Source organism: Equus przewalskii, chromosome 2, assembly GCF_037783145.1.
Source record: "Equus przewalskii isolate Varuska chromosome 2, EquPr2, whole genome shotgun sequence".
Lineage (NCBI taxonomy): Eukaryota > Metazoa > Chordata > Mammalia > Perissodactyla > Equidae > Equus > Equus przewalskii.
This window is the reverse complement of record NC_091832.1, coordinates 34,721,295-34,741,262: the sequence shown is the minus strand read 5'-3', so window position 1 is coordinate 34,741,262 and position 19,968 is coordinate 34,721,295. Positions and strand designations below refer to the sequence as shown.

The 19,968-nt window shown below is 43.7% G+C and overlaps 1 protein-coding gene across 16 annotated transcripts in view; it reads right to left on the bottom strand.

The window, feature by feature from the left end:
• The window catches only part of UBR4 (ubiquitin protein ligase E3 component n-recognin 4), a 128,205-nt gene that overhangs the window by 75,587 nt on the left and 32,650 nt on the right, over window positions 1-19,968 (bottom strand). For all 16 annotated transcript variants that reach the window (XM_070610751.1, XM_070610752.1, XM_070610759.1 and 13 more), the window contains exons 24-48: window positions 19,767-19,889; window positions 19,448-19,677; window positions 17,887-18,008; window positions 16,806-16,903; window positions 15,673-15,830; window positions 14,702-14,911; window positions 13,849-13,950; window positions 13,434-13,534; window positions 12,988-13,186; window positions 12,424-12,612; window positions 11,934-11,997; window positions 10,234-10,425; window positions 9,617-9,687; window positions 9,379-9,526; window positions 8,727-8,954; window positions 7,705-7,875; window positions 6,395-6,577; window positions 5,123-5,281; window positions 4,638-4,790; window positions 3,950-4,177; window positions 3,477-3,634; window positions 2,318-2,489; window positions 1,855-2,056; window positions 1,108-1,271; window positions 447-663 (exon numbers count right to left, since the gene is read on the bottom strand). In XM_070610751.1, the coding sequence (XP_070466852.1) occupies window positions 447-663; window positions 1,108-1,271; window positions 1,855-2,056; window positions 2,318-2,489; window positions 3,477-3,634; window positions 3,950-4,177; window positions 4,638-4,790; window positions 5,123-5,281; window positions 6,395-6,577; window positions 7,705-7,875; window positions 8,727-8,954; window positions 9,379-9,526; window positions 9,617-9,687; window positions 10,234-10,425; window positions 11,934-11,997; window positions 12,424-12,612; window positions 12,988-13,186; window positions 13,434-13,534; window positions 13,849-13,950; window positions 14,702-14,911; window positions 15,673-15,830; window positions 16,806-16,903; window positions 17,887-18,008; window positions 19,448-19,677; window positions 19,767-19,889 (4,042 nt within the window). The remainder of the gene's footprint in view (window positions 1-446; window positions 664-1,107; window positions 1,272-1,854; window positions 2,057-2,317; window positions 2,490-3,476; window positions 3,635-3,949; window positions 4,178-4,637; window positions 4,791-5,122; window positions 5,282-6,394; window positions 6,578-7,704; window positions 7,876-8,726; window positions 8,955-9,378; window positions 9,527-9,616; window positions 9,688-10,233; window positions 10,426-11,933; window positions 11,998-12,423; window positions 12,613-12,987; window positions 13,187-13,433; window positions 13,535-13,848; window positions 13,951-14,701; window positions 14,912-15,672; window positions 15,831-16,805; window positions 16,904-17,886; window positions 18,009-19,447; window positions 19,678-19,766; window positions 19,890-19,968) is intronic.

Here is a 19,968-nt window from a genome sequence, read left to right as displayed (position 1 = left end):
AAGGCTCAGGGATTTGTACTCTGAGGGTTTAAAGTTTTTAACAGCATGGCAAGGCAAGGCATTGCTGAACACCTCTCAGCGACCTGTGACCTGAGGCCCTCCCCTGCGCTTTAAGAAAGCCTTGAGATTTCACATGCTAATCTTGCTGCCTCTTTGCCTGAACATGCAGGCAGCCCCATCAGCAAGGCTGACCCAGCCCTGCAGAAGTGAACACTGAAGCAGAGGTTTACCCTAGCTTTACCCCTCCCATTCTCCAGTGGATCCCCTTCCTGTCACCTTGCCTCATTTACATCTCAAATGAAGCTCACAGTGGCATGATGGCAAAGAACACAGAAGTATCAGTAGAGGAGAGGGTTCCAGAACACTGGAGAGCCACAGAGAAGTGGCTCCCAAGTCAGCAGTCATAATGAGAAGGATACAGTCAGTGCCAGGGGCCGGTGACTCACTGAAGAGGTTCAGTTTCTTATCAGCCTGCAGGGCTTCTTCTCTGGTGAAGGGGAAGTCAAACCAGCGTGAGCGACTCAGGTTAAGCTGCATAGTCCTCCCAAAGATCTCAATATAAGATGGGGCCCGTTCAATTGCCTGGGTCCCAATCTGGATCCGCATGCCTGTCATCACCATAGTGCTGTTGTTGTTAGTAATCTCAATGGTGAAGCCACCGGGCTGTAGGAAGTGAAGGCACACATCAGAAAATGCGTATGAGCTCTTCCTTACACACCTGTAGTACTTCCTCTGACAGTGACTCAGTATGGGATCCCAGACAAGACCTTTATCCTGTTAACTCCCGAGTAAGGACTTCCTTACTTCCAAGGACAGGAAAATAGAGGCAGGGGGTAGACGCCCCTCAATTTCAGGCTTCTCTCTCCCCAGTATTAACCCCCTCCTGCTGCCTTCTGCACAGTAACCCTGCTGGTAACATTAGAATGGAAGCCTTCCTGCATAAAAGTGAAAATATTCATTTATCCCAAGGACCACTTAGCTACAATCAGGCTTAGTGACTGTGAGTATATACTTCGTACTTGCATGCTGAAAGGAGATGTGTTCTTAAACCCTACTGTGTATGAGTCCTTCTACCCAGGGAAGGACCCAGCCTACTCCAGTCCTCACCTTGGTGTTGGCCACATACATGCCAGTGGAATTCAGCCGGTGCTTTATCTGTTGTGCATTGTAGACCTGCAGGAGGTCATTACCACCAAACTCCACATCTGTCAGCTGCTGGTTGTGTTCAAAGAAGTCAATGGGGAAGGTCACCTGGCTAGATGTGCGGGTTGCTGTGGAGAGCAGCACCAGGTTGCCAGAGAGCATCAGCAAGTATACTGTCTACCACCTCTGCACCCACGCCACAGGTAAAGACCCCTCCCAGACTGCGCCCACACTCACACACACCAATCTCTCTAGGCAAACTCTGGATTATAATCTTTGCATCATACTCATGCCTACACGTGGTTAGCTGTCCAACAGTCATTATCCCTAACCACAACATGACCTAGCAGGACAAAGAAATCTGATGTTGGTGTGGGGTACAGTTAATAACAATAGGCTCTCTCATAGCTTCAAACAAGGTCCAAGAGATAATTCTTTACTGGGCACCTAAGAACTGCGGACCTGAACTAGGGAGCCAATGGGAGCTTGTCATTTGTATGACGTGTCTCTAAAAGCCACACAGAACACTGGTGGCCTGAGGAACACTGACTCTGCTTTAGGGAAATTAGCTAGTGCATTATCTCTACCTTTACAAAACATGCAAAGAGGACAGTCACCACTTCCTCACGGATATTTACAAGAGTCTATTCTGAGTCAACATCTAGAAGACTGCCGATTCCCCTCCCCCATGGGTCTTTGGAGGAGCCTTACTGATGGTAGCTGTTTTGCGCTTTCGAACAGGCTTCATTATGCTGATGACACTGCTGGGCTGCAGAGATGGCTGAAGCCAGTAGGAGGTGTTCTCCACATTGGCCATGTAAATGCGTAGGCTGCCATCCTCACACAACAAGATCATCGTTGTCCGCTGCTGCTCATTGCATGCTGTGTGCCTAATGGCAACCATGTCTTGGATCTAGGAGGAGGGGAGACAGGAGGGTGGTAGTTTCCGCACCTTCACATCAGAATCTACAGACGAAAAGACGCAGGGAAGCAACTGGTTTCATGGTCAGATGTGGGGTACAGAAGGGTGGCAAAGAAAAGGAATCTAGGAGAAAATGCACCAAAATTCTTTTACAGGCCTCCACTGAAAGAACTAAGAAAGTGACATAATATACAAATACAAAACTAGAGCAGGTTACCGTCTATTCAGGTGATGGGGGATTCTGGCACTGACCTTTGCTTTAGCAGGGAGAGTCTTAATCTCTTGGATAAGAAAAGTGTCTGGTTTCACCATAACCACCAGCGGCACACCTGTAGTTTGCTGGACACAACACACCAAGCCAGGGTGGTTCATCACCTCAGACCACTGGCAAAGGGCAGGAGACGTCTTACTGCCACCATTGGAACTGCAAACAACAAAACTGGCCAGTTAGGGTGTCAATCACGATCTACTAGTGTTTTTCTTGACCTAAAGGCCATCCTCACTAAATACTTGACTCCCAGAGCAACGTATTTGTCCTGGAACTCGACTTATCCATAAGTCTCAGTTTTATTCAGAGCTATATATACACTCCCCTATACCCTGATGTGTGCCCCTGGCAGGAGTCCTGGTTTAGGATGTCCACTGGTAGCTTCCACTGTCTGAGGGAACAAGTGGCCCTATATGTCTAGAGGTTTTAACTGCATAGGGCCATGGAACTGCCGAAGGCTGATGACCCAGTGTCCTATTAAGAATCTCTAAGCACATCAAGTCATATCTGAACGTTACCCATTTTACTGAATCCTAAACCAGGTAATTCACAAAACAGAGGTTAGAGAGAAAATGCTGCGATGGCTCTTCAACAGTAGATAAGATGGGAAGAAACCATAAACCTCTTCTTCCTCCTCCCTAAATAAAACACTTACTACACCTCACACACACCTCTATTATGTAGAAACCTGATGGAAGCCGGTACCTCCTCCAACCCCAACCGTGCCCCCACTACTGGCAGCATGCTTTATTTACTGATAAATCCCCCCCAGGAGAGGGACTTAAAGGGCATTTTGGCAGCACGAATGTCTAGGAGAAACTTACTCCTCGAACTTCTCAAAACTCAGTAATCACATTAAAATCAGGTTTGCCGCCTTGACTAGAGCTTTTCCTTCTGAGTGGCAGTGGCCCCCCCCCAAACTACCTCTTACAGCTTGATGTCTCTCCATGGTGGGGGACAAACCACGCAGACAGCCCAACCTGCCAACACTTGATTTTAAAGACACCTAGCAGGGCAGGGAGAGGATGACTGGAGAAAAGCCAGTTTCAGCAGACTCCTAACAGATGCCAGTACTCGGCAGGGGTGGAGAGCTCCTGCTGGAGTGGGCATTGTGGAAGTGGAACAGGAAGTGCTCATTCTCACCTTTTGATGTTGATGGAGAAGAGCTGCAGCACCTCCAGAGTCGTCCTGCTGATGGTGGCTGCAAACGATCTGCCTTGACAATAGCTGAAGAAGAGCATCTGCAGCACGTGGGAGTAGTAGACAGAGACCCCTCCACCTGCCACCTGGCTGTTACTGTCCTGTCAGGACAAATCACAACATTTGCATTAACTTCTCACGTTGCCTTGGTGCCAGCTTCCAGTTTTGCTCGTTACTAGCTTTAAATCAAGGTTATGGGCTCTCATACTCTAAGCATGAGATCCCTGTGAGTAAATCTTTAAAATACCAAGAGAACAAAGGAACTTCAAGTTGAATCAGTTTAGTCCTAAAGAACAAGAGTTTTTGCTATTAGGTAAAAAATTAGAAGCAAAAAGAAAAAAAGAAGAAAACAACAACAAAAGAGATGCTGAGCAAATGAAATCTGGAATAGAAGGAAGAGCAACATTAGCTCTAACCTTCAGGTCCTCGTGGTTGATTTCCAGTACGTTAGTGACATAGAAGGGCCCCTGCTGGGCACTGCTGGCCTCTTCCATGAGCTGAGTATAGATGTACCCAGCCGAAGACATTATCACAATGATGTTCTTTCCCTCCTCGTTGAAAAGGAAGGTAACATCTCTTATTTTTGAGCTTGGCAGGAGAAAGTAGAAAGTTGGACTCAAGGCATCAACGGACAGGTCATAAATCTGTAGGATGGAAGGAAAAAGGTGAAATAAAGGAGATCTATTTCAGTCTTATCCCCCAAATTAGACTTGTAAACCCAAAAAGCTGCAATTGGTGAGGAACAGGCATTCATCCCCAGTCAACAGGCATCTCTAGATGTCAGGCACTGAGCACACAAAAATGAATCAACTATCTTTTTACTCTCTCTCAAAGAACAAGCAGGGGAGAGATACACATCAACAAATTCTGTAACAAGTACAGTAATGGCTGTGCACTTGGTCCAGTGGGGGTAGAACCAGAATCAGTTTCATATTGCCTACACACAGGAAGCTCCTACTCAGCAACATGACAAAAGGAGACAAAATGTTAGGATTTTTTTATTTTTAATTTCTGGGAGAAGCCAGCACACAATGAACATCAGACATTCCGGATTTAAAAGCAAAACCATTCTAGGATCACATCATCAAAGAGCTGTAACGGTACCTTGACAAAGTCTGCAGTAACAATCGCTAACTCAGTCTGTGAACCAGGTAACCACACGGCTTTGATGATGAAGTTCCCCGTTGCCAACTGGGGGTGCAACACCAAGTGATCGGAAACAGAGCCCGAGCTACTGAAGGTCAGCACGTGGCAGTCCTAGCCGTGGTTGAAGGAACAGAACGGTTAAAAGATGATTTGGAAAGTAGGTGGACTCATCTCAGAGTTCTAAAGTTTCCTTTTTCTTTCCTAATATTCCCTGCCTTGAGAGGGCATTCAGACTTCAGATATTCAGGTTTCAAGAACATGCAAAGATTATTTCCAATACAAGAGAAATGTGGAAGATCTGGAAGAAAGTTAGAGCAAGATTTCTTTTCCATTCCAATGACTTTTAAGTTTTAATCTCAACAGTGAACGAGAGAAAGTGGTGCTGGGAGAGAAGGTGAGCAGGATCCGCAGCTCAGGGTAATCAAACCTGGACCAAGCCTCACCTTCAGCCCACAAACGGCAAGGTAGTCCTCCTTGCAGGGATTCCCAGTGAGGCTCAACACCGTAAAGGGCACGGGGGCGGAAGCCAGGCGGGTCAGAGTCAACTTCCTTTTGCTGGAATCTGCTTGCTTCAAGAGTGCAGAAAGCTGCAGAACGGTGATCTGCAAAGGAACAATTACCAATTTATTCTTAACGCCAGTGCTCTGAGAGAACACGGAGCAGTAACAAAAGTGCCTTCACCAGGGATACTAGTTCACAGCCATTTGTTTGTGGATAAGTCTCTCGGGAAAATCCTAGACCAGTATCAGCCTCTATTTCTCCTGGTTGAAAGATATGGAACACCTTCCGTTTCCTTCTTCCAGTGAGGACAAAACAGATGAGAAACGAAACCAACTGCTCTTTGTATAATCAGTTCATAAAAATCATTCGACAACTCCTATGTACTATTGTTCTTTCTAGTTTTCTATGAAAATGTTTTTCAAAGTATTTTTGAGCTGTTTTAAGGACTATGCATATCTCTAGTTTGCTTTTCACTTAAAGTTAAGACAACTTTAGTGGTGATGAAGAAGCCAGAATACAGAAAAGCAGGCGTTAAGCTACCCACCACCCTTCCAACTTCCACTGGTTCTACAAAATGACACAAACTTTCCTGTGTACTTAGAGGGCTGGGAGGCCAGGGAAGAACTAAATACAGAACACCGAGTCTTTCCATGCAGACTTTTATCTCTCAGCTGTGCACTCCAGAGTTACCAAACTGGGCCAAGACTGGGAGCCATGTTGTCCTAGAAAAACTCTTAGTCATTACCCTTCCCTGGAGGCTTGAAGGATATGGGTGGTTTTTTCTCTTTTTTTGGTGAGGAAGATTGGCCCTGAGCTAACATCTGTGCCAGTCTTCCTCTATTTTGTATGTGGGATGCCACCACAGCATGGCTTGGTGAGCAGTGTGTAGGTCCACGCCCGGGATCTGAACCCATGTAACCCAGGCCACTGAAGCAGAGTGTATGAATCCAACCACTGTGCCACTGGGCTGGCCCCTTGAAAGATATGTTTTGAGTGGGAATTCACTAATTAGAAACGGTCTCTGTTCTGGTCATAGTGGTGCTAGGTCTAATGAGATAACTCAGGGGTTTGAGTAGAAAAGCTCATTGATCTGTCCCTAAAGCACTCTTGGAATCAGACTTCCCCAGAGAGCCAATCAGAGCACAGTCATCTGTTTTGCTTTGCACTAAGGTAAACATGACCTAAAATGAGTAGGAAGGAACAGGAGAACCCACCTTGCCCTTCTCATGGCTGACAGCCAAATGCTGGCGGCGCCCATGAGGGGAGGAGAGCACACACATAGCCACCCGCCGGAGCACATGGGCACTGATCAGCTGCCGGATAGTCTGGCCCTGGTCTCCACTGTAATTCATCCGAACGTTCTCAAAGGCACCTTCCTGGGAGCCCAAGGTGGGGACCTGGCAAACGGGGGCAGAGAGAGCAGGCAGTAAGAAGGCAGCAAAGATCAAGTGGATTCATACACTATTCGTATGCCTGAGATATGGCACAACTTAGTCACTCAAAAGCAATGGATTCCAACATCTCATCCACGGACAGTTGAGTAAAATTTGTCCAAGTTACTCTCAGGCCAATAAGAACAATGAAGGGAATGTTTCACAAAGTTAAATTTAATTAATACAAAGTACTGCCTTTTAAAAAATGTTAAAATGCCCTTTTTTAAAATCAAATGATGCTGATGATGGAAGGAATTTTTTTTCATCCATTTAACCTGGTAGAATTAAGTCAGCAACTGTCTGGATCACCAACACCAACACCCCAATGTTTTTTTTCGCTTCATCTTTAATATCTAAAAGTCTAAAACCTACTGCTCTAAAACTGACTGATTTTTAATAAAATACCAGAGTATGTGTGTGTGTGTAGCTCCAAGTGAGTTATTTTTCCCTTAAAAACAGTCACCCTCTGAGATACACACGCGCCTCACTCATTCTTATACTTCCCTTCAGAAGGGCCAACACTTTACTTTCCACTCCTGTATAGCACTGCTGGAGAGGCCAGGCCAACCACGCCAGGAATCCTATATTCAGTGCTGCGCAGCAGGTTTTGAAGCAGATAATGACTTACGACTTAGAAGCCATGTTACATGAAGAAATAAAGAAAAGCTACCTAAAGGGCCGTCAGCCAAAGAGGACAAGCTTTATTTCTGCAAGTCAGATGAGCCTCAGGAGAGAAGACACAGTGAGGAGCTTTTCTATTTTATACACAGAAGAAATTTCTAACTATTCCAATTGCCCTCAAATGTTGTTCCTCACATCTCAAGGGTTCATACATTTATATGAACTGAAAAGAGGGCACAGTCACTGGGTTGTTCTAAATGGCCTCTGCATTCCTTCTTTTGAAGATACACTTCATATGCCGATTTGCACACTGGCTGTCAAGATGGCTTAGATGGCATCTAAGATAAGTTCTGGACAGCCAGGGATTGACGGTTCTCCGGACATTCCTCAGAGTATCAAGCACACCTGGGCATCTCAGTAAATCCGCTGGTTCCTACACCCACCCAACTTCCTGACCCTGACACACTCACCATGAGCTGGTCTGTCATCTCAACCACCTTGTCCACTGTGTGCAGCTCACGGAGGGCTTGCTGAGCCCGGCTGCTGCTCCCCACAGCTGAAGCCTGCTGAAAGTTGGTCTGAATGGCATCCATGAGGAAATTGAGCATGTCTAACACGAGAGGAGCGAAGGAGAAATTGGCCTGAGAAAAATCCAAATACACACGTGGAAAAAAAAAAGACAAATAATGGGTCATACGCATCGTAATAATTTTGCCAGTAACTACCTTCAGAATCCAGAATCCAGTTTCCTCACTTCCGATTCGATAATCTAGCCATCATCTCATTCTCTCTGTAATACTGAATTTGACTCCAGTCAATATGCTATTGTGCTACTAACCCTAGAGCGAGCTTCCTAAAGCAGGAGTCCCACATAGATACCAAATGCTTAAATGCACCCACCACATATAATTAGTTAACCTCTCTCCTAGCCATCTACCACAGCTCTAGTTATGTACCATCCTTGGGAAAACTCAGAAAATCATCACTGGAATCATCTTCTGTATTCTGTGCTTCAGATGAGGAACCTTGGCCAAAAAAGAGTGCTCTAGAGTATTACACAACCCAAATTTACTCTCCCACAAACCCCCCATAATACTCCTCAGTCATAATTCTTCCCTACAAGGTATAACTGACAACACACACTATTTGTTTCCACACTATGAAAATGAGTGACAGAGAAAGGAGACAACAACTCTAAGTTCCACCAGTGGAGCTGCAAGGCAGGGCCATCCTGCTGCAAGGCTGCCTCTGGGTTGCAGAAACCCCGGGTCTCCGCCGTTGTGGGATTTGGAAGTGAACCTGTGCTTCCGTTAGTGGCTTAGGAGCCTTTAGAAGCTGTGTCTGGGAGGTGGTGTCCAGCGACCTTCCCAGAGACTACCCCACGGTGCAGTATGTCTCCAGGCCCTGTCCCAGCCTTGTGCACCGTTTGCTCCTGAACCACCCACCAGGCTCTGCGCTCTGCCCACCCTGCTAGGCACCATCAGAGCCCTACCTGGTTCTGCAGCTCCTCCCGGCAGCCCTCCACTGTGCGGCAGAGGCTACTCTTCTTGGGCTTCTCTTCGTCAGCAACCTTTCCATCGCTGATGGTGACTTTGGCTTTGTCAGCTGGAGAGGTGCTGGTGTGGCGCACCAGACTCTCTGAAACCCTGGGTTCACTCTGAAATGCTGACTCCTTCACGGTGGAGCTCATGCCACTGCTAGGAGTTCGCTTCACCAGTGCCTAGAGACAGAAAACATGAGAGGCCCTAAGCTCTTGTCACAAGCATGGATGAACTATTGCCTAAGATCTTCGAGGAAAATCTGACCCAAAGGAGAAATTGGCTAACCATTTAAATGATATCCAGAAGCCTGAACTCTGATCTTCATGGTATTCATCTAAGAGCTAATACTTTACTCACTCACAGAAATAGATCTTGATTATAACATCTGATATTGTGGGCAAGTCTCAGAAAAAATCTACAAGACCGCTAAGGACCCCGAAAGTTCTAACATTCTAAGTGAAGTGCTCAGTGATAGAATCAGAGAACTTACCCCTAGACCCAAGCCACTATGAAGGTGACATGGGAATTTTTGGTTTGGTTTAAGCATTCCCATGTCACTAAGAAGTCACCCTGTATAGTCTAGCAGATGCCCCAATCTCTCACCAAACAGCTGCCATCTTCCTTGGCTCCACAGTCACAGAAGAAGGATCCATACTTGGCATAAGAAATTTCATGATCCTTATGGCACACCTTGGCACAAACTGTGCAAACACCCACCCCATCAACCATTTTGCAGGTGTGACAGTGGTACCTACGAAGAACAAGAACCAGCAAATGAGCCCAGAAGTCTCAACAATCAAGGTCCAGCAAACTCTCACCAGAAAGGAAGAACTCCTCTTACCAATGCTGGTTCATGAATTCTTTCTGAGTAATAGTAAAAGTGCAGAGTTTATTGCAAAGAGAATCTTCATCCTTCAAAGATAATAAGTCTTTTTAATCAAAAATATATCCTTCCACACAGGCACCCACAAAAACATACCCTATTGAAAGTAATCAACTCATAAATGACCAGTAGAAACCTGCTCCAATTGGAAAGAGCCTGTAGGCTATAAACGTGCTGCAAGTTCAGGTGAGACTTTAAGGTTTTGTGGTTAAGAAAAAAATTAATCTCATGCTTTCTCTGTAAGGGAGCTCATACCATCCTCATGAAGAACTCATCCCTTAAACTCCATCTTGGATGCGAAAACTGACAGATCACAGGACAAGTGACTCTGGAAGGCACGTGCTTACTAAATAGCCCTTTCCCCTGGAGATTAGATCCCTACAGTTTGCCCTGCAGGTCTGGAATAGTCAGTCTGGCATTAGTCCTGCAAGCTGGGAGAAAGCAACAAGGACTGGGAAGAGTTTTGAAGCTCACAGGAGCTAGAAAAGAGAGCCAAAGGCTTGTTAGTGTGAGCCAGGCAAATGCCAGCCAGCCACTACCTTGCACGGTTACCCTGGTGGGTACTTGGTACTTACTGAGTCCTCAGCCTGGGAATCTTCCTCTTCCACTGCCAACTCCTCCACCCAGTCTGAGTCCACCTCAATGGCCCGCTCTTCCCCATCCACCGAGAGGTGACTTGGGCCCTGACCATTACTCTGGCTCAGGGCATTGGTGACATCAGCCAAGTAAGACATAATATGGCATGTGCACTCCAGGACCATCACATGCTACAAAAGAAGACCACCATACCACAGAAAGTTTTAGATCTCTGTATTTGATTACTACATAAACTGTTTTCTCAATAAAGCTCAAGATCAGAGGGATGGTATAAAAGCAGAAAAGAAAAACATTTGAATTATCTATTTCTTCAGCTCTTAGCACTATGACTGCATGTAGCCAGTCAATAAATTGTACTGAATTAGTGTGATTCACTCATTCTTAAGCACAAAGATAATTTTTCATAAAACTCTGTAAAATGAAGTAAAAAAATTCAACCCAGGAAAATAGAGTGAAAATAGAGACAAAAATCATTCAAGAAAAAACTAGATTGATAGACAATAGAGTAGTGGTTGCCAGAGAGAGGCGGTGGGAGGAGTGGATGAAATGGATAAATGGGGTCAAAAGGTACAAACTTCCAGTTATAAAATAAATAAGCCATGAGATGGAATGTACAACATTACATTCAATACAGCTAATATTATATTGCATATTTGAAAGCTGCTAAGAGAGTAGAGCTTAGAAGTCCTCAACATTAAAAAGAAAATTTGTAACTATGTTTGATGATGGATCTTAACTAGAATTACTGTGGTGACCATTTTACGATATATACAAACATTGAATCATCATGTTGTACATGTGAAACTAATATGTCAATTATATCTCAATTTAAAAAAAGACTAGATTAGAAGTATGAATAGGCTCTCACTGACATACTTTCTACGATTAGCATTTTTTTTAACCTGTAGTGAAAGACATTTAAATTATTGGGTTTTAAATTACTGCAGCAGAGCAGAATAGCTTCAGAGATCAAGTGAAAAATTTTCCAGCAAACTACTGCAGGCAGTTCATGCTTGCCTTAAAAACCCAACAGTCTGGCATCAAAGCCTCAGATCGCTAAGTTCCTTCACTCTGTACTCTGACAGCTGAGTGCTGAAAGGATAAAGATTAGCAAGAAAGAAGGGAGAAACAGGGGGCTGTGGTGGGTCTCAGAGACCAGTTATCTGCTGTTAGCCACCTTTGTCAGGTTTACGAGTTGGGTAGGGGGAAAAAATGCCTGAATGCAAGATCTCTTGTCAGTTTCAAACCCTTTTTTCTCAACACAGTGACCTGAAACTTCAGGTAAAGTAAACAATTCTACCATCTGGACTGGAGCTGAGAAGGTAGTCTGCAACCCCATATAGCACCTGCTCAGAGAGCAAAGCTCCCCTGCAGGGGCAGGGGAGAATTTTCCATAGCATACCAGTATCTAAAAATAGCAGGAATTCACTATGTTTTAAAAAGGATTCTGCTGGATATTTGCTTACCAGAATATTTCCTTCCTATCACTTCTTGCCACCCAGAAGAGGCCTGAGGGCATGCAGTTCGCAATTACACACTTCTAGGCCTTTGGGATCGTAGGCCTTTATCCTCCGGAGGCCAGCCAGGGACAGAAGCCAGTGAGAAGGAGAGCCCTCCACCTGACCACAAAGGTAAGAACCCTCACTCCCTGACTGTCGCCACTCCTCACTTCTCTTACCTTTCCATGCATTACATTGGCATTCAGTTTTTCAACCACATTCTTCTGTGACAGGTATTTCTTGCTGTCCCAAAGAAAAAAAGGGGGGGGGGGTGCATAAAATCATCTAGGGAACCAAAGAAAGGAAGCATCTTCATGAATTCTGCATCAATTTGTGGAGAAAGAGAAGCAAAGGCCTTCTTAGAAAACTATTTAGGTACCCAGAGGTTTGGGGTGCTCTGGTCTTACCATTGACACTTGGTACACTTTCCCCAAGACTTCTCTTAGGAACAATGAACAGAAAACCCTACTAAGAAAATAATGATGATCAAGTCTAAAGCGAACAGAGTTACTGGCTACTCCTTCAATCTCCAATAAAAAGGCAGAGATTCACCTTTCTTCTACATTCACTCTAAACTACAAAGAAAATAACCTGCAATTAATTATCCCCCTTTTCTCTAAGAGCAATGTTGTAACCTACAGATGGACTCCTCCAATTTCATCATCTTACCATCTACTCAACCAGTCCACAGCAGCATTATGAAGCTGAAGATGGCCAGCACCTTGACCTGCACTGGCCAGAGTGGCCATCACAACCATGAGTTCAGGGAAACCAGTCCCATCACCGTTGGCCAGCATCTCTGTTGCCATAGGGATCAGGGTGCCCAGAAGCACAGCACACACACCTTCCCCAACTTGACTGGTAGAAAAGAAATAGCAAATTGGTAAGTAATCAACAGGAATCTGACTCTGCGTACTTTTAAATTTGTAAGAGTAATTAAAAGAAGTTTAAAATCAAGCATTAAATACAGGACTATATATACTAAGCCTAGTTTTGGACCTGGGCTACTGGAGCACAAAATATCCACCCATGTTACAACTGACAGGCCAAGGCATGGCAAAAGTTTTTCCATGGGAAAAATCAAGGAGCTCTACTAGATTCCTTGAGTCTGTCAAGGGGCAGTTATGGAATTGCTGAATGCTAATGACCGATGCCTGAAGGAAAGATAGCTGCAAATGTTCTCAGCATATTTGTGGGATGGTTAGACATGTGACATAAATGCAGCTGCTCTACCTGTTTTCCCGAACAATGTACGTGGTCAGTAACTGTAAGAGCTGCCGGTTCTCCTGAATCACATCCAGCTGATCAGAATCTTTGGGGGGAGATGTAGTCATGCGGGTGAGCCAGGCCTGGAGACGCACCGGCTCCACACAGGCCAGCTGTGCCAGAGAGCCACAAAGATGCAGAAGGCTCGGGTTAGGGCTCTTCTCAGCTGGGGACAGACCAAGAGGCTAAGGTCAGCGGCGGAGGGTTGGGAGGAAGGAAGGGAGGTGCAAACTGAGAGCCAGGAAAGGGGGAAAGCCTTCAAGCAAGTTTTCAACTTTCTCCAAACTTTCTCTTAGGGATTCTCTCCACTTGTTAGCATTTTCATGCTGCAGTTATACTCGGGCAGAAGATATGCACAGTATTAGCCGGACATCAAAGTTCCCGTAAGAAGATTACTAAAAGCTGTCACTCACTCAGCTGGAAGAGTTTGGTGAAGAATTTCAAAACTCGGTTACAGAATTTAGCAGAGAGGTTCTCATTGGCTGTTGCCATCATGATCTGCACAAGTTCTCCACTGGGAGGCAGGAGGGGAAAAAATGAAAGAATCACATTAAGCCTCACATAAAAGGCATCCGTTTCTATTTCTTCACAATCTCATCTCCTCTAAGGGAACTGGTCATTTGTGAATCAACAACACTAGGTGTTCATGGAATCAACCCCTCATCAATAACCTCCAGGAGTCAGCAACTAACCTAAGTCCTCCTTGAGGTACAAACACCTAAGTAGGTCTCAGGTATTCCCTGAGAAAGAACACCTAAGTCAACATAAATAGCTCGTTGCTTTGAGGCATTCAAAACCGTTCACTGAATAAAACAAAATACAGCTCACCTGTCAGAGAAAAATTCCTCCATAGCTTTACGAGCCTGGCTGCTTTCCAGTTGTTTTTCCAAATACTGGAGACATTCCTCCAAGATGGATTCATCTAGTCCACTAAGGATCAAAAAGAAAAATTAACTACCAGAAATAAGGTGGTTTAATGTCCTCCTAATACTGATTTCTAAAAATACACAGTTCATTTATGACTAAACCTGAGGGCACTATTCAATTTCGTTTTGAGAAAGCTTAGCATAAAGCCTGGCACGAAAGAAAGATGGAAGGAAAGGAGAGAGGGAGGATAGAAGAGGAAAGCAGGAGCCCTTGACAAAAACCTGGACTCCTCAACAACAAAAAAAGGAAATCCCAATACTTGGAACCTTTATTTGTCCAGTTCTCAGTGGGGTAAGACTGCAACTTACTCCGCTGTTCTTTCCGGTTCACCTATCTCAACATGGCCTAAACTATCAAGGTCAAACAGTGCTATGAGACCACCTAATTCCACAGACCACTCATCTCAGAAGCGCGGCTACAAAAACATCATACGTTTTATCAAGCCCCTTTGTACACTTCATCACATCTAGTACAGCACTTGATAAGCACCTATTGAATTACTTAAAGTTTCCAAATCTGAACATTTTGTTAATGTTTATTCCTAAGAATTAATCACAAAAGAGTATTCTAAGTCACCTTTCGTGCATGTCCACAAGAACAGGAAATGCACACAAGTACAGAACTTTCTATTAAAAGGCACAATAATAAGCTATTAATTAAGGACATAAAGAAGCCGGTGGTGGTACGTTTCATTGAGAGTAAGTAGCAGGAGGTCACAGGAAGCTTACTGACCGTTCTCCTCAATCAGGCTCACCTATTGGGATCTGCATGATTGGCCAGAATGTTGTAACAACCAGTGATCAGCTTCTCATAAACACGAGCCAAGAACTCATCAGACTCTGCAGGGCCCAGGATGCGCTCCAGTGAGTTGCTACTGATCTCAGCAACACTCTCAGTGCTTGAGTCCAAAAGAAGGGGAAGCAGGGTCCGAATTACCTGTGGCGGGTTCATCTCATCGGACCAACTTCAGCAAAGAAAATGGAACCAAGTTAGTGAAAATACTCCTCCAAAAGCTGTAAGGACAGGACAGGGTAATTCAATCACTTATTGAGGGGAAAGGCTTTTATTCCAGTTTTTTTCCCCTTAATGGTTGTTTTACATGGGGGTAACCATACAACTCAAATTCTTCTTTTTCATTATTATATCAGAAGCAAAAATCACTTCCACGTGAAAAGTCTTATTAAAACATTAATCATATAAAATGTATTTTGTAATATTCAGAAAATTAACTGAAACCTAAGCTAATAACCCATCCCAGACAACTTTTCTAGAACTGCCAGGAATCTGGATTCCTTTTAAGGTAAGGTGATGTAGGACTTTATCCATGACCTATGTACACAAAGACAAAATAGTCCCTCTACCGGCTTGCCCTAGTCCCCACAACGGCAGCATCTAACTCCAGCAATGATTCTGGAGAAATGTGACTTCAAATACATTACTGTCACCTTAAAAATTAAACCCAAAGCACCTCTAAATCACAATATGATTTAAAGCCAGCATGCCTTTTCTGAAAAATACTACACAGAGAGGAAGAATTACTCTGCTGTCCTTCAGATAAGTTAAAAACCATTCTACATAAACGCTCATACTGTACTCGAAAGCAACAGGCTCTCTTTGCTATGGAAACATGCAAGAAAAGCATTATCAGATAGCCCCAGTGTCTTCATTTAGCTATGACAGGAGACAAGTGTAGAGGACACTCAGGGCTGGGCAGTAGGTACTCACACAATAAGATCTCCAGTCAGCCTGACCAGTGAGAGGAGCGTGTGCTTCAGGGACGCAGCCAGAGGCAGACTTTGGCCACAGAGGGTCCCGAGGTGAGCGGCCTGCACAGCACTGATGTAACTCTCCGAAGGGATAGTGTCATTGGCAAAGGCATTGCGCTGATGGAAGCAAAACAGACGCGAATGGACAGACCATCTATCCGCCCAGGACGAAAGGCCCAGACGGAAAACAAGAAACCAAGCTGACATAAAATAAGACCCCACTGAGGCTTACAGGCAATGGCTGTGCTCAGCGTACGCTATTACTCACCGTGCGAAGGGACACGGGGTGGAGGGACGGAAGCACTTAACAGATTTTAGTTAGTACACAGTTAAAATTTAAGAAGTTAGTTAAAATTTAGTTGGTATACGATTAGGATACCAAATACCACTTTTCAAATAATTAGAATATACTATATTTCACATTAAAACTATTGTTATTTGTCTCTAAGAACTGAGAAGGATCTTGATTTTACGACGTATCTGGCTTTCCTTACAAATATCTTAATTATCCCTATACTACAGCTCCAGGTGATGTAAACAGAGGTTACAATTACAAAGTAGGGACGACAAGATTCTAATACTTGGCTTTTCCAAAGAACTGTAATAACAGAATAATTTAAGAGAGGTAATCTGAGTAGAGCACACACAGATGAAGGAAACTGACAGAAGACTCAAGAGTCTTCTAAGAACCTAAAAGCTACCCCATAAAATTATGACAAAAAGAGCACATTCCTGACAGATAACCTAAAAAGGAAAGGAAAGCGTTAACATTTACTGAGAATTTATGTGCCAGATAATGTGCTAAGCACTTTACATTTAATATACTTAATCTTCACACCCCAGTATTTAACAAATGAAGAAACTGAGGCTCATAGTAATAAAGTAGTTATCCTGTACACAGTAACACAGTCCTCTTAGCAAAAGGATCGCATGGGTACCATTTGGGTAATTCAAGGCATTGACTATTGATTTAGCTACAGCAAATACTACTGCAACATACAAAGATCTCTTGGCAGCTGGTTTAAGCCAAAAGAACAAGAGAACACAGAATGGCTAGTGCTCCATATTTCTACTCCTGGAACAGACACTCACCCAGGAGCCAATGTTGGGAAACTCATTAGTATTGATGTTATTCCAGGATTCACAAACAGCTTGCACTGATGATGGTAAATTCTGAACCAGTGCTGGACCTGGAGGTGACAGAAAGGGCAAGGAATCAGAACAAGAGAAAGACTGACACACAGCATTTTAAAAGCCAAGCCAAAATCCAGAAAGAAATACCACAGCCCAGGGTGTCAAAATAATTACTAAAATAGCTTAGATGGATATTTCAATAGCAGTACTATATCCAAGAACTAGCTAATTGCTTAATAGCTAACAATCTGAATTGTAAGGTTTTCATTTCCCATCATATTCACTTTCTAATCTTACAAGTCAAGAAGACAACTGAAAACAAGATGCAAAGTGAAGGCAAGTCATTACACGTCAGGCTAAATGCACTCAAACATCTGTGACACCTTCTATCAATAGGCAGCACTTTAATCTCTTTTCTCCTTAAGACAAATCTTGATGGCAGGGATCATTAAGGCACCTTAATAACAGCATTCAGTGAAGTGGTGGAATTTAATTTCTAAAAGTGAGAATATCTGAACACTGAAAGGGGATTTAAAGCTTGATATTCAGGAAAACATAAATGGCTATAACTTTTAAAGGATGACTATTGCACTTAGCTCCGATCCTGCTCAAGTCCTTGTGACTCCCCATCCTAAAGTTCTACAGATACTCTTCACATGGGAAGAGGCTTTCCCAAGCACGAAGCAGTGGCTTGCTAGTCTTCCTAATCTCTATAAATGAAAAGTAGAACAAAGCAAAATAGTCTAATGCTTCAGAACCAAATGATCTGGGTTTGGATCCCAGCTCCAGCACTTGCAAGATGTACGATTTGGGGCAAAGAGAAGTTCTCTAAGCCTCAGTTTCCTAATGACTGAAAGGGGATAACAACAACACGTACCTCACAGGATTATTGTGAAGATCAAGACAGATCTATGTCAATGTGTGACACACAGAAAGGTTCCGATAAATGGTAAATGCCAGTAGACAGGTAGAGAGGGAGAGCAGCGCGAATACTAGTGTACCAGCAGTGACAGTATTATTCAAAAGCCCACTCACTTACCCAGGGTGTTCGCCTTGCATCTGCTGGAGCCAATAGCCAAAACAGCAGCAAAGCCATGCAATTTCTCCTGGGAAGGTTTTTCAGTGGATCCATCTTCATTAAAGTTCTGTAGCAAGTACGCTCTGAAGAAAAAGTAGGAGGATATGTGAAAGCTAAAGCAATCCCATCACAGTTAGCAGAAACTAACCCTAGACAAATTGAAAAACCTGTATCTCAGTTTCCTAATCTGTTAAATGTAGTCGAGTGTACCTGCCCCTGTCTGGTCTCATAAAAATTCCAATGGGTAACTGTTTCCCAAAGAATATCTCATCCTCTGAAATGCTCTCAAAACACAATTCCAGGACAAACGAGTTTAAGAAACACTGAATACTATAATTACCCTCCTCCCACTCGCCTTAGAAGTTTGGCAATATATATATTAAAGGCTCTGAGAAGTACTGTATTTTTTTTTTAAACTGTTTAATTTTATTTACCCAGCACTTCCCAAACTTACTTGCCCAGAAACATCTATGAACAGTTCAGTTTAGAAAGCGTTGGCCTAATGGGTCAGATTAGGGCCTGTAAGCTCACGGAGGGCAATGACTTGGTCAGCTTTGCTACTGCTATACACCCAGCACCTAGAAAAGTACTTGGCAAGCAGCAAGCACTCGTACTTGTTATTTATGCTTATTGCTCATATTTGTTCAAAAATTCTGACTCAAGCAATAGTCCTCTCTCTACTGCAAGGTATTCACGCAAAAAATGCTAGTCAAGTTTTACAAGGATCTAAGTCCCTCTCAGCATAAAAGCCCCACAGAAAAGGAGCTGAACAGTGAAATCCTATAGGGACCAGATAAGGTAAATGAGCTTGAAGGGGCCCAGTGAGAGCAGCTACACGGGAGAGCCACTCCTCAGCTCCGGTATGTTACCGTCATATGGGAAGTCAGACCTAGTTTTGCCAGTTCTTCCGATGTAAAAAAAGCGAGAAATCTTGATTTGTTAATAAACTCTCAATTTTTATACACTGAAAATGATCTAAAATGTCTAAATAAATCATGCAGAACAAACAATAGTCTACAGGGTGTGCAATTTGCAATGTTTACTATAGAAAGGGCTGGATCTGGATTTCAAAATACTCTAAGAAACTTTTTTTCTCCAACTACATACCATGAAATAAAGAACACTTCAACAGCTTCATCTTAATGAATAATAGAAACGACAGTATTTGGAAAAATTACATTATCTTTCTTTGTATCCTACAGCAAAACGCTAGAAAGTATTTAAAGATTTATAGAAATTAAACTTCTTGTTGACTCTTCCTGAACTATTGAAAATTCCCTCATCAGGCACACCTTCATATTAGAAAAGAAAACATTACACCAAGGAAAAAAAAAGGAAAAACAAAAAGCCTAAGCTGATAAAAAGGAGAAAATGTGAACTTCGGTCCCTGAGGATCTGCGGAGTGATCAGTACTTGGAAATACAAAGTTCAGTGTGAGGAATTTCCAGGCTCCTAAAGAAAGCAAACCACTCAAGGATCTAAATCCCCATTTCCGACACCCTGGGCAGGCAGCCCGTCACACCTGGTGAATGATGCGTAGGTGTCAATGAGCTGCAGCGTGGCTGGAAGCAGGTTCTTGGTGATCTCAGACGACTTATGAGGATCCGTCTCGGCAGCCATCTTAGAAAAATGCTCATCCAAAGAGACCTGGACCTTCGAAATAGCAGCATCAAGGGTGTAGATGGACTGAAGACTGGGAATTTCATGGAGTTGCAAGATGGTGGTACAGTCGACGCTACAGAATGACGAGATCTTTAAAAATACCCAAGATATTAATTAGCTGTGGCAAAAGGCTGTGGCAGAAGCCAAGTTCTGTCATTAGGGATCCAAAACTAACACACCTGTCGAGCAAAGTACTCCTCTACAATTTCAACGTCGTACTTCACCGAGCTGCACTTGGTGGACGCCAGTTCTAGGAGAGAACCAGCATGTTCAGCCTTCATTCCCTGTTTGATAAGGTGATCCTATTTGGACAATAAGAAAAGGGTTTAGGAGATCAAGAGAGACAGAGTGGAAAGCTTTCATTACCCTTAAATTTAAAAG